General features: G+C 38.9%; 2 protein-coding genes across 2 annotated transcripts in view; one reads left to right on the plus strand and one right to left on the minus strand.

Annotated features, from left to right (window-relative positions):
• The window catches only part of LOC144650686 (uncharacterized), a 192,779-nt gene that overhangs the window by 137,666 nt on the left and 40,376 nt on the right, over positions 1-14,737 (plus strand). The gene's annotated exons all lie outside the window — the stretch shown is intronic.
• On the minus strand, positions 508-12,238 carry LOC144650700 (uncharacterized). The gene is made up of 6 exons (XM_078510432.1): positions 12,095-12,238; positions 8,870-9,075; positions 7,587-7,623; positions 6,992-7,094; positions 3,546-3,695; positions 508-3,333 (listed from the first exon to the last, which is right to left on the minus strand). Exons 1-6 carry the CDS (start codon positions 12,111-12,113, stop codon positions 3,021-3,023), a joined length of 828 nt encoding a protein of 275 aa, XP_078366558.1. The 5' UTR covers positions 12,114-12,238; the 3' UTR covers positions 508-3,020.

Raw genomic sequence — 14,737 nt, forward strand, 5'->3', positions numbered from 1 at the left:
CTTAAGGGCGTCTTGGCTCTATCGTGTGCGGTTATGTCACAAAAGGGCAAGAGTAATGCGCTCTTGCGAAAAGTGACGCCAACCTCGTCCCTCTTTCTTTCCCTGCCCCCAGCGGGAGGGAAAAAAACGGTGGGGTGGGGAGAGAGAGAGACCCTGGGAACGAGGCTGGAGCAGGAGGCTGGAGCAGGAGCCTGGAGTGACGCCCGCTCCCGATATAGACTTTGCGCTGTCACCGAAACAACGAGGAGCGCCGAGGGTAAGGCCGATGTAAAGTAGGAATTCTCGTCCCCAGACCCGCCTGGGGACCGTCAAATAAACCGTTTTAGATCATCTTACAACAAAGGGTTAATTTCCCTTTGTTAAAATCTAGCCAATCAAATCATGTGTTCCCAGAGCCACCACTGATTTCCTCGGCAAAGGCCCCGACAGGCGGCTCTCGGGACTAGAATGGCAATACGGTACCGTGCCTACCGCACATTACGTGAAACATCCAATGGACAACAAAACTAGAGCACTTCATTTTATTTGAAGCTTTTTCTACAGTCGATTACAGTAAAGAATACAAAGTTGAGTATAACAAGGTACAAAGAGGTTTGGATAACACAACCTCACTAGAGCTGTCTTTCAACTCTACCTGATTAGTAAAATACTGAGTACAAATGTCAACTATAAAACGGTTTTCAGTGCAGAATAGTTAGACTATATATGTCAAGAGCCCGGCTAGAAGTAATTTCAATGCGAGCAAAACTTTGCTCAATTGTTAGTTCACACTTTGGCGGATCCCTTCATGATATAAAATTTAGCTAGGATGTAAAAACGTATCCTCAAATTACCTCCGCCAACTATTTTTTGAAAATCAACGTTTCTCAGCTAGAGTGGTTTGCTACTGACTGTCGTGAAAGTCAAACCAAAGCAAATAAAGAAGCCACACCTGGTCAATCACAACAAACGCCAGCAAGTAAAGAGCCCGACCCCGAGGCGAAATCATGCAATGCAACCGGTGCCAAGTGCGGGGAAACATGCAACCCGCGCTAAGAGCGGGAAAACCGCGTCCGCCAAGTGGTGTTGGTTTCACTCCTGATTGGTTAAAAATGTTAGCCTGTCTCTGTGATTGGTTTAAGCGCATTGCACGAGAATTTCAACCAATAAGAGAGCTTAGCAAATGCAAACACATCGCTTTCGACAGTCAATTGAAAGCCAACCACGCAAACGAACTGCAGCCGCCATCATTTTGTAGCTGGATTATGAAATCTTAATCGGAAAGGAAGCCAAATCGCAGAAATTGTTTTTTCGTGTGCAGGTGCAAATGTGATATTGATCGAGAACGCCAGACAATTCAGCGTTTGCTTAGAAATAAACTTCACTGCAGCAGCAAAGAAAAGCTAAAATACAAGGGTTTTGAAGTTAAAAACAAAAATATCCACTAAAAATTAGTGCCAACTCATTGAAGTTTCAACTGTATTCTATGGTTGCCTAAAAATTATCGAGTATGTTAAAGAAAGAACCTTAAAAATAATCATGCTAAATCATGTTTAATTTGAGAGCGAATGAAATCTCAGATGGCCAACTTTCTGATCAAAGAAGAGAGAAAAAGAAAATACGGAAAGGAAAGGAAAGGAAAGAAAAATACATTAAAAGACATTGACGAAAAGAAAAGAAAAGGAAAGAGGAGGGAAGAGAGAGAGAGAGAGAGAGGAGGGGGAAGAGAAGAGAAGAGAAGAGAAGAGAAGAGAAGAGAAGAGAAGAGAAGAGAAGAGAAGAGAAGAGAAGAGAAGAGGAATTAAAGAAAATATAGGGAAGGAAAAAAGTCAAATTCAAAGTCACCTTCAAGAGTATTTCAATTCAGCCAAGCTGAATTAGCCTTGTAAGGGCTCTGTTAAGTCATTCATACAATAAAACTGTCATGATGGGCGATCAAACATAATGACATCTATAAACTTGGATTGTAATGTGTCGGTGAATGTTAAAAACAAACTCGATTTTTTAATAACAGGATACATACTTTCGAATATTTTTGAAATTGCAAAGAAAAAATAATTACCATGCATGAAAATTAATTGCTTTGTAAAATAAAAAAAGTCCTTGAACTTTTTTTTACGATTATGTGAAATATTATTCACCATGCCAAACTAGGTGACAAAAATCCAATGTAATATGGTCATAAACCTACAACCAAATAAATCTTTAACCTGCACCAGAACAGTCAAATTCCCTTGGCTAATCTCTTGAATTTCTTCCAAGAAACGTCATTGGAGAATTTAATTTAAATAATAACAACAATGGTATATAATAACAAATACTACATTTCCCTTTCAGGATCTACTTCTACTTTCTCATAACATATATCTTTGATTGTGTCTTAACACTATGAAGAGAATTTAGATGTTGGTGATTCTGGGGACTGTTCAAGTATAGTTTCATGAGGATAGTACAGGGTGGGGAAGGGGGAGTAATGGAGGGGGGAGGGGGTGTAGAAAAGAGAGGTCCCAAAGTGGCAGGAACTTTGTGTGAGAATTAAGAAAAGATTTTTCAGGGGGTGGGAACTGAGAGTAAACTATACAGGAAGTGGGAAATTTACCCCCTCCCCCCTCCCCAATCCAAATCCCTGCCCCTCTCTCTTTACAAGACAAGTTCATACCTAAAATAATTGCATTATTGTACTATGTATAAAATATTAAGTAGCTAGTTATGATGCTTCACTTTAGCGCCGACTGCAAACTAGTAGCTGCTGTATTCTCCAAAACATTTACTGGAAGTATATATGATTGTTCAATTTGATTACAACTAATTTACAGTCTGATGCTAGAATTTGTATTCGATTACCAAGTCTGTATAGTACTGGGTACAATATTTATGTCTAAGAGACATGAGCTCAATAGAACGATACATAAATTATACATCCAAACGATGAGCTACGTTACTACTGTTAAGTTTTAATTAATTAACATTACAAATATGATGCATAATAAATAACACTCACCAACCTAACTTGCAATTAAATTCTTATTAATTCTAAATAATTAATCCTTTGCATTTTCAACGCTTCCTTCCGTAGAGGTGGACTTTGACTTCTTTGGGCTGTTGAATGGGCTCATTTTGATGTCTTTCTCGCTGCCGCTCAGGCTCAAGTTCCTGTCACCTTCGCCGTGGTGTTTGATGTAATATTTCTTCAGCATCTGCATTCGTTTCACAGGACTCCCAGCCAGGTAACTGTTCTTGATGAACTGTGGAGCCGAGCCTCTTAGCTTCATCTGCGTAATGATGGTCACAGTGGAAGACTCAGAACCATCGTCAACTGGACGTATTATGGTGCCTGAAAGGATAGTCTCAGCTCTGTAGAAGGAAAAAAAAGAAAATTCAAACCTCTTGAACACCTCAAACAGAAAAAAAATAAGTTCTCACGTTTTTCAGCTGCAGAACCGCAGCGCAATATTCTCCAGGCTCAGACAAATAGTAAGTTAAAAATTGATAAATTTCTTACATCATGCAATAGCTGCAAAAAAACATCGGCAAAAGGGAGCAGAAGTTGTCACAAATTCATTTACCTCACAAAGTTTGACTTCTCCGTGTCTTTTACTAGAGGGTGTTCAGTACTACGAAGTGCCAGGATATAACAGCGCTGATCTGAATCATAACGCTCTAATGATGCCAATACAACATCTCGCTTGGTACAAAAGAGTGGCATTTTCAGACGGCTGTGTAAAAATACAGTCATGTTTTAATGAGAATTTAAATTATAACAATTATTATAATAATCAGCAGGGCTCAAGACTAATGGTAGCCAACTAGCCAAAGACTATTAAAATTTAGGTTTTGGCTACCAGGTTTAGCTTTCCTACTAGCCACTTTGGCTTATGAAAAACTCGTAAAAGTCAACTGTTCTTGATAGAAATCAATATGTCTGACTAGTAAAAAAATTATTTTGGCTAGAAAAATCCGATATGTCACTAGCCAATAAACCAGTGAGTTAAAAAGTTAGTCTCAAGCCCTGATCAGTGCACTTTAAAATGCTCTTTTAGGGAAATAGGGAAATAAATGGCAGTGCAGCTAGAATAAATAACTACTGAGTAGGAAAAATCAAAGTCTCTTCGAGATATCGACGTTTTTGCATGAAGTATGAGTCGAAGGTTTATCCTGTGCATTGTTCTTCGAACTTATCATTACAGTTTCTTTGTAGTTTAGTTTAACAATTTCCTATGTTCGCGGAGAAAATGCAGCCATATAATTTTGTCAAAAATGGCTCGTCCGCGCCGGGTATTTCTTAGCCTGCGAACAGGCTTTCTGGAGAGCGCTTGGCCGGCGGGGCAAAAATGGAGGGGAAAGCCTGCACGCATCTCTGAGAATCGCAAATGCCGCCCACGAACACCCCGCAGATTGCTTAGCTTGTCAATTGTCACATTTAAGGTGGCTCCATAGGGTTTTGAGATATTACGGCGCGCGCACAAGTGATACCCATCAAGAGATCATTTTCGCGTTATTTTTTAAACTAGTTAAATAAAAGCTGCCGAAATATTAAAAACAAGGACTAAAATATGTTGTGCATTATTCTTCTTTAAAATAACGGCCTTTGTTTTTGAGCTACATCTACTCAAAAAGTCCTATTTTTTGGTGTTTTTATGGCTTTGATCTTAAATTTCTTTAATTTTCTTCGGTGAAAAATTGTGAAATTCTCCCAACGGATTGAATCTGATGAGAAATAACTTTTAAAAACAAAAAAAGTAGGGGTTGTCCAGGTCGTTTTTGCGTTTTTGGTTATTTTGTGTTTTTTTGACTAAGCAAAAAAATTGGCTTACAAATTTTTTTAAAAAAACGGCAAAAAGGGCAGTTAAAAAGGTATCACATCTATGCCAAATTTTAAGGAATTTCACCGAAGGAAACTCTAGTAAATACAAGGGGAAAATTTCTATTTTCGCCCGAATAACAATTACGTCATCAGAATAGAAATTGTCCAAGATCGCTATTTGAGCATGCGCGAACTTTCGAACCATACGAGTTGATTAAACGAGTTGATGTGTAAAGATAAGCGTTTCCCGTTGTTGTCAGTTTTTGTGCGAATATCTGTTAACCCCAAGGTTAGTTAGAGATATACCTTAATCCTTTATGTAGCAGAATCTCTGAAATTCTGCTCGAAGTATCTCACAGTCGCGGAGACTATTCTTTATTTTCTCTTTCGCTTTCGATCGTACGAACTTCACAAAAGCGGCCAGAAGCACCGCGGACGTTGTAAACACCCTTTTAGGGTGTTGTAAACTCTTTTATCTGCTCAACACAGGAAAGCACGGGTGTTGTTTCATTGGCAGGAAGCAAGTCTCGCGTTTTCTCGCCGAAAATTTCACGCTCGCGTGAAGCCGCCATGTTTGTTTTGATTTGCCGGCATTTCAAGCTCGCCTTTTCGTACCCATTCTTCGCGCGGTCAAGAAACCCTATGGAGCCACCTTAAACAAAAGCATTTAAACCGCACGCCGGAAATCAAATTTAAACTAAGGAAAACAAATAATGGTAATTCGCCCGCGAGCTAAAAATTACAGAACGTTTCTTCTGACAGCCAACGGCCAAGTTCCGAAGATGCAGTTCACAGTCCCAGAGTAGGATCTTGTGGCCCAGTGGAAAAACAAATGTTCGAACACCAGATGTAAGTGAGAATATCCTTCTCGCGCAGAATATCGCCTCGAAAAATTGGCAAGCAGTCGCTAACGTCGTTCTCAAGAACGAGCAATTGAAACCAGACACGTTCTATTTTGATTTTTGTCTCTACCGGAAACATCGACAACGTCACAAATAATGAACCGCTCTTAAGCTAAAAGAAGCCCCCATCTCTTGCATTTGTTTTAACTTCAATAATATCTTTGAAAAGAGCGAGTTTTTTGGTATGGTTTATTTTTGACGTTTGTAATTTTTAAACGATGTAAGTGCTAGTGATTATTTATTCGTGTTTTAGTTACGCAATCCATTGTTTGTGCGACGCTTTTTATAGATCGCCTTTCAGACACATGTGCGTTGAGATAAGAAAGCTGACATGTCACTTTTAAAATTGTTATATAACGTTTGTAAATGTGACAAGTCACGTTTTTTCCACGAGATGGCAAGTGATCACCCAGAGCGGAAAGTAATCCCTTGAGAAATTAAAACAGTCCCTTGAGAAATTAAAAAAGTCCCTTGAGAGTTTACAAATATGCGGTTTCAAATCTTGTCCACTAACCCCTATTCTACCATTTTAGCTTGTAAACAAGCAAAAACGTCGAAAAAAAATGACACCAACAAACTGTTAGGATTTTGTCGAAAATTGTCTGACCATTTATTGGTAACTTAAATTAAAACTAAGCGAATAAAGGTCACTGAAAATACATGTATGTCAGGTGCTGATCTAGGGGGAGGGTGTGAGGGTGTGCAGCCCTCCCTAAGACGACCTGCAGCTTAGTATTATTTTCCTTTTTAAATTTGTTTATGTCATACCAGTCAGCTATCCCACTCCTTAGTGGTACACCCCCTCCTAAGAAAAATCCCGAATCTGCCCCTGTATGTTTGAAGACAACAACATCCATCCTGATTTTTTAAATACCACTGCTACACATCAATCACACTCTCCTACAAGCACAGAAACATGATCGTGCAGTGATTGCTCTTACTATAATCATGACAACTCTAAATTTGTTGGTAACTATTCATTGCTATTTTTTTTTTACAAAGATGATCTAGTTAGGCGATGGCAGAATGTCAAAGTGGGAGGCATGGTGGCCTAATGGTTAGTGTGCCAGGTTGGGGCCTTCGCCGGGGTCGCTGTGTTGTGTTCTTGGGCAAGACACTCTACTTTCATAGTGCCTCTCTCCACCCAGGTGTATCAATGGGTACCAGCAAAACAATACTGGGGGGGGGGTACCCTGCAATGGACTAGCATCCCATCCAGGGGGTGGGGGGGGGTAAAAATATATCTGGTATTATGGGCCAATTTCCTTTTTAGAATATCAAAAATAAAACAGACTTTAACCCTTACTTGTAAACAACTTTAAAATTCCCTATTCTGTCCAAAACATCAACAACAGCTGCAGTTTTGTCCCATTCCTGACGTAACTTCCAATCTGTCATCAGTTTCACCGCTGTAATGAAAAATTACAAAAAAATGATAAGCTGATCTACAGGGGTTTTAAAGTTCTTCCAAGGCTCTGTCACTCCAACAGCACAAAACCAAGGTTTACTTGCCCATTTCAAGTACTGATAAGGGTGGACTATAATGTCCAGTAAAATACAAAAATTATATATTGACATTTAACAACAACAAATAATTAGAACAACTAATGAAGGGATTACAAAGCCACAAGATGGTGTACATGATTAATTAATCACCATTAACTTGAAAGAAAAACAGACTGCTTAACTCAAATGTATTATTTGGTTAGGAATGAATACTTGAGCCACATAAATAAAGGATAATTCCAGCTCATGTCTTTTAGAGATTCCTTTTAAACGTCTGAAGTCGAGAATTATCATCATTAAACTGTCTTGGTTTCCCCCCATCATCAGCCCATGACACTTGTACTTCAAGTGCTATAAATTCAAACTTGAGGAATGACTACCTTCTTGTTACTAACCTGTTTTGAAAGGAACATCTTCTAGTTGAAGTATAGCCTTCAGGTGGAAAAAAAATTAACGGTTAGTAGGAAGAAAATTGAAATGCATAATGTGTTTAAAAAAGTAAGAGCCAGGGGACTTGCTCTTTATATAATTATACAGAAGTAGGGGTGTCGAATGGTAAATGCGAGACTGCGTGAGACGGCGAGACTGACAATGTTTTCTGCGAGCCCGAGACCTTTTTAGCCTTGCAAAAGAAATTGAGACTGCGAGAAGGTGTCAAAGAAAAATTTGAGACGACGAGACCTCTGAAATTTGGCTACAATTTTGCTCTTTATATAATTATACAGTAGTCTCGTCAGCAGTAGTGTGCAAAGAAGTTAGTCATGGCTGCTAGCCTGGGGCTTGTGGATTTTGCAGTTGGGCTAGTGGACTTAATCCTCCACTTGCCCAATGGGCAAGCAAAGCATCGTCAGCTTTATTTTTGGGGGGTTAGTAAAAATGACTTTTTGGCCAGTACATCCTGGCTGGAAAATTCAATTTCTATGCACTCTGGTTGTTTCCGGGTGGGGTACTCCCATAAATTTTGAATAGGGGTGTGCCGCTAAGGTTCTTAAACCGTGACCCTATCTAAGGATAAAGAAAGCGAAAATTGATACCCTTTATAAGGCCCAAAACCGAAAAATGACACCCTATTCAAGGGGAGGAGAAGCATTCCGTGACGACCCAAATAACAGAGCTCTAACCGCGCACGGCAAGACACAAATCTTTATAAAATCGCTTTACTAATACCTGAACAGAAAATTCAGTTTTGAGAAACCTTTTTTTTTTCGTTTAGCTGGGCGTTTATTTTAGCTAATAGAATTTAGGTACCCTATCTAAGGATCACACCGGGAACACATTGCCAAAAGGAGCAAAAATGATACCCCATTTAAGGACCGAGAACCTCTAAAACTATACCCTATTGGGCGGCACATACCTATGTAGGCCACATATGGGAGTATCCCCCCCCCCCCTCCCCCGGGGTTGTTAATATCTGTGCTGAGTATATCAACTTTCACGCTCTCCAATTTATGTAGGAATTGCTAGCTATATAGCTACATCTAGTTCAGAAAAAAAAGGAATTGAGCCCTTTTCCCTCAGCAATCATGTTGATAAATAAACTAAATGCTCAAAGCAGCATGTGCACTCAAAGGTTAGTGGAGGGGAGAAGGTCTGTTCTTTATCTATAAATAAAATTATACCCACACTGTAATTTATAATGTAGTTTAAAATGAGGCAAAGTCTGCAAAGCAGTTATCACCTTTGTTATTGGTGGAAATCCCTCCTCATTTGAATCCCTTCTCCAGACTTCGGCATCTTTGGTTTTTTTCACGCGTGACCATGACCCTTCCATCATCTCGCTCTCCACTGACAGTAGTCTTTCAATATCATTTTCGTGGATTGGGTTCGACGGCACATAAGGTTGGGGCTCATGAAGTATGGCTCCACCGTAGGAGTTTGGAAGATCTATAAGAAATTGTAACATACATGTTGTTAATTTAACGCAAGACCTGACTTCAATACCAAATAACAGAGATCAACCTTATTCCACGGCTTTCAATATATAAGATTTGAGAGTAGGTGCCTTCCCTTGTGCCGACGCCTGTAGAAGAGCTATAGTAAAGAAGCTAAAAACATCTCCCCTTTATTGGAAGCTTCATCAATTTTAGCTACCATTCACAGAGGCCCTGCCAGGGGGCGTCCCATGTCACATCTAAACTTAAATATGTCCCATGTTGCTGTCTTATCGCACTTCACATTACTAACCAAAAATTGAAAGGAAAATTGCTTGTCTTTGTCAGAATTTAAGTTTGTCCTGAAGACATTTTAACAGGAAGGGGGTGGGAGGATCATTCAAATCTCGATTTTAAAACACAGCGACCAATAAATCACTTTAGCCTCATTCTTTGTCGCTGTTTCTCTACCTTGATGTTGCTGTCGTAATTTTTGCCAAGAAGGGATGTAAGTAAAGGCAAGGCTCTTAGCCAATAGAAAACAGCATATTCTAAACAAGACTCCATCCCTTAATGCCAAAATCTTCTAGAAACAGTGTGCCCACTTAAATATCCTGGCCTAATAATGCGACATACAATATTAATAATATGTATACACTGTATGTCATTGAAACAGATGCTGTCACGTACCAAACCACAGTAAGTGTATTAAACACATGAATATAGAGCAACATTTATCAGTTGGCCTGGGTTTTTAGGTATACGGTACACAAGAGAATTTTAAATTGGGTATATACAGTATTTTAGGCTAAAACTGGGTCTTTTATGGGTACAAAGTATACTGTGTTTTTCCAAATTTTGGTAATTTGCTTGAGTTTGAGGGGAAATATAAATTTTGGGTAAACAGGGTACATGTTATTCGGGTATATTGGTATATACCACTTACCCTCTTGCAATCGGCCAAAAAACACACTTGATTCATATATATTGCTTCACTATTTAGACGATCTTGACACAAGGCATTCGTTATAAGGGTTTAAAGTGTTTCAATTCACTGCTTTTAAAATGTCAATATAACTTTTTTTTACCAAATTTATTAGGCTTTGGTCTGCATAGTAAGGCAATGTAATCAGACTCCAGATCATGTTCAACACAGAATAATTTTTTTGTGAGATGGTTTTCTAGATAAGCCTTTTTCCTGGGTTTTCATAGGACAGGTCACTTTTGTAATATTATCACTGAAAAATCAAGTCAAGAGTAAAATATTAGAATGCAGCATACATCATCACTACTAGTTCATTCAAAATAGTTTGCCCAGTTTTATTTTGTGGGAAACTGCAGTCTGCTAACAGCAAATTGTACAGAGAAATTTCAATGATGGGAAAGTTCTATAGTTTCTATGTGACAGTTTTCCATCTTTAAATTCTAATTAATAAACAAAATAACGATCTATGGAATGAAAGTAATGCTGATACTGGCAAACAAGCATCAACAGGGTTGGAAATTGTGCAAATATTACAAGATGTAAGTGACGAGACATTATATTCACCCTTACAGAACAACATCTATGTGATTTTGTATTGAAAAGATCTATATTATAAATGACATGTAACAAGTTTTATAGTGAAAAAGTGTTAAGTAAATATCTTTTAATTTGGTACAAGAATTCTTAAAAGAATATTAAGTACATAATTGGTAATTTTAGAACATAGCAATCTTAAATCTATACCTGACTTTGTCTCAAATGGCTGAAGATCAATACAATTTCATAATATTTGACACAGGAGGATAAAATAATTCTCCAATAGAAAGAAAACCATTAAATGCAACACACAATAAAGAATACTAAAGAATAAATTATTATTTACGAAATTTCTAGATGGCAGCTAATCAAATAAATTAAATTATGAATATTGATTTTTTTCCCGCTGTGAGTTGACCTGAATTCGACTACTGGAGTATTCTTACCCCACAAGAACAAAGTAAAGTATATATATAGGAACAAAAATTATACTGCCAAACACAAGAAACCCTGCTCTAGCACAATCGAGAAAAAAGTGAGGCAAATGAATGAATTGTGACTTCAACTAAAGCAAGGGCGATCGCTTATTCCAATTAGTAGCTTCGAGCATCTACAATTATATAATGATTACAAGCTTCCAACGTACCAAAAACAAAGCTAATAGCTCGCAGACTTATATTACCCAACTAATAAAAGGTTTTCTAATCCATTCGTATTTGTATTCTAATCCATCGTCTTTGTTGTTCGGGCAGTCGAAGGACGCGCGATCGTCACGCAATTTGCATCAGAAATGTACAGCACATAGGGCGGAGAATAAACAATATTTCAATATTTTCCTCGACCCAAATTGTGTCAAAGTTTTATATCAGATGCTGACAGCCTTTGTGAATAAAGATAATACAGAGGGAGAGACATAAATATAACACAAGTACGTGTTGATGGCGAAGATGTCTTCGATTCCGTCAACTCCGCAAGCTACATAATTAAGCTTACGTTTGAATCGAACGTATTTGCGTTCTAGTACAAGCGGAAACAGCACTTTACCGCAATTTTGCATGACCGAACCTTTGTGGTTGTCTTTTTTAAGTGAAATATACTGCCTGTAATGATTTATTTAAGGATAAAAAGTGTCTTTCTTCTCTAACATTTACTCTGTAGTACAAACACATTACCCCAGTTGTTGACTTTGTTATTTAGCTTTCGGGCAACTAACAGGAGCGTGCTAGAAAATACCACCTTCGCTTCTATTAGTTTTAGTCACAAGATCTTCACAAGGTGAGATCGTACTGTTTTGAAATCTATTTATCTTCGCTCAGTTCCGTGTTTATTTTGTCAAGTTGCTCCCAAAATCATTGCGAAATTGCAGGAATAGTTTTCAACGACCGCCATCATCGAAATAGATCAGAATCGAACTTGGCAAGACAGGGCGATAGACTCGCTAACTTCGCCAATTTATAAGCACTTGAACTCTTAAAAAGCTTATGCAATTGCTCCTGGAATTTAAACTTACCTGGGTCGCTCTCAGCCATCCTTTAGACTGCACAAACTCAAGCGGACAAGTGCAAATCCACGGCCGACGATTTCACGAGGTGTAAATCCCTGATGACGTCATAAATATTCAAGATTGGCCGCCAAGAAAACATTTGACGTAAGGGGGCGACGATATTTCAACAATTGGGTTTAGCGAGACGCTGAATTTGCATTTATATCTATATTTTGGAGTTTATGCGCGCACGAGTAAATAGAAGTGGAAAAGGAAAATTGTTATTTTAATAACTCGAAATTAATATCGACAGACTTCGTAGGAAAACCGTGCAGGAAAGTTGTCAACGGTTAATCGATACCCCCCCTCCCCCCACCTCGCCTTATATAGTTGCCTACCACTGCATGTATTGCATTTAAATGACTCAGTTTACTCTTTGTTTCTTCGCCCCCGTGGGTCAAGCATACAAGCTCCAGCTTTAGCCGCCATGCGCCAACGAAGACACTCAATGATCGGCACCTATGATGTAATAGCTCCCGATACCAGCCAGAGAAGGCGTAATATACAGCAGTGTATGATTGGAATGTAGCCGCCCAAGTGGAACGCCCGAATCCGGCCGGAAACAGTGAAAGAACTTCCTGTAAGTTGAAACCCTAAGACAAGGAAAAACAAAACTTGTACTGCGCTCTCATTGGCTAAGATAAGTACATTTGAAACACAGATGCGCGCGTGTAAAGGTGTTTAAAGGGGCTTTGTCACGGATTTTACCAAATTTCTGAACAGCCAAAATGTATATTTGTGTCGTAAGGGACCTAAACATAATGGTCCATTTTTATTAATAACTGCTATATTAGAGCATTAAAACTGTAAACAAGCGTCATTGGCTACAGATGGCTCGGATGGAAATGGATTGCAATTTGAAAGATTAAGGCTTAATTTTTCAAATGGTTTCCGAGCATCTCCAAAAAATTGATTTCTCTCAGCAAATTACGGCTATATCTTCCTTTAGATGTTCAAAGATAATGATTTCCATGGGTTAGGTTGGCTACCACTAATTTCAGAGCAGTTTACATCAAAAATCTGCTAAATCCTCGTGACCTAGCCCCTTTAAACACGATACGCACACACAAAATTTGGCAGGATAATATAGACGGCAAACTGAGGTTAAAGCGATCAACAATAAACAAAGTGGATAAAGAACTAAAATGTCTTGAAAAAACTTTGGGCGTCTGTATTTTCCGTTCTAACTAAGTTACTGATCCAGGTCTTCAATAGATACGGCACCCCCAGGGGGGTACTCCGGCTTGTAAATGACGGGATGATCGAATGAAGGCAAAACTCGGGACCCAAAAAAATCCCTAAGTCTTCCGACATTACCCAAAAAAATCCCTGGACCAAACTTAACCCCCCCAAAAATCCCTTGTCAAATTATCCCTTTATTGCCAGGAGGGGCAATAACGCTCGAGTTTAATTATTCATCATACCATAAATACGCCAAGGCCGCGCCAAGGCACTTTAGTTCGTTTTTAATACCCCAAAAAATCCCCTACTTGAATCAAGTCACCCAAGAAAATACTTGCCAAATTTTTCAACCCAAAAAAATCCCGGAATTGAAAATTTCAAACCCCAAAAAATCCTTCGATCATCCCCGTCATTTACAAGCCGGAGTACCCTCCTGGGACGGCACCACATATCGTTTTGTCGCTGTGATATTGCAGGTTTTTATTTTATTTGTAGCAGGATATGTTGTAGAGGGACCTATAGGGTCATGTCTTATCGTGTGTGTCGATACCTTTCAGAAGAGGTGTCACCGCAACATACATGTCCCTACATTTTTGTGTGTGTGTGTGTGTGCATGTTGTGATTTAGTCCCTTTACATGTCGCTAAAACGCCCCTTCGTGTTTTATCCCCTTTAAAAATGATGGGGGAGGGGGGTCTGGCAAAAGAACGGGTTACTAAACATCCAGTGACGACATAAACTCCGGGGGGGTACTCCCCGAAAGGGGGTACTTCTTCATGCTTCAGGTGTATGGTAAAATAGGTAGGGATATCGGTCATTTAGGTTAAAAGGGCCTTCAATTAAAATATTTCGAACAGAGACCTCTTATGGCGGTATCATTTAAACTTATTAAACGCTGACATTTAAATAGCATCAAGACTTCCTGTTTTAGCCATATGTCATGTCTTCTCGGTAGATGAAAGGGGTATCTTTTCTCAATAAAAGGCATACGAAAGGAGAAACCTCTTTTGTCAAAATGGTATGTAAAATTAAAAGGGTTAAGGGTTATAAAGGGGTTGGACCTCGGGGCGGAGCCTCTCCGTACAAAACGTTTTTGAGTAGCCCCCCGGGCATAGAGTACAATTGAAAACAATCTTTACAATATGGAGTTTATAAAGGATGATGTCATATCTTGCATTAAGAAGAAAAACATGGCGTTGCCCTATCATCTAAATGACTTTCGCTTTTTTGGTAATATATTAATTACAGCGCGCGATATAACAGCTTTGTCGTATTTTGCCGCTAAAGGTCCTAAAGTGCGGATAAACAGGGAACGCGGAACTTCAAGTGTAGACAAGAATAAATAGTCGCTGAATTCGGCGCGCATGACAATTTCTCACAAAATCCATTACTAAATTTTAGCCAAATTTAGTAGGAGATGACCACCACA

The sequence above is a fragment of the Oculina patagonica genome, chromosome 4 (assembly GCF_052425735.1).
Source record: "Oculina patagonica isolate OP01 chromosome 4, crgOcupat, whole genome shotgun sequence".
NCBI lineage: Eukaryota > Metazoa > Cnidaria > Anthozoa > Scleractinia > Oculinidae > Oculina > Oculina patagonica.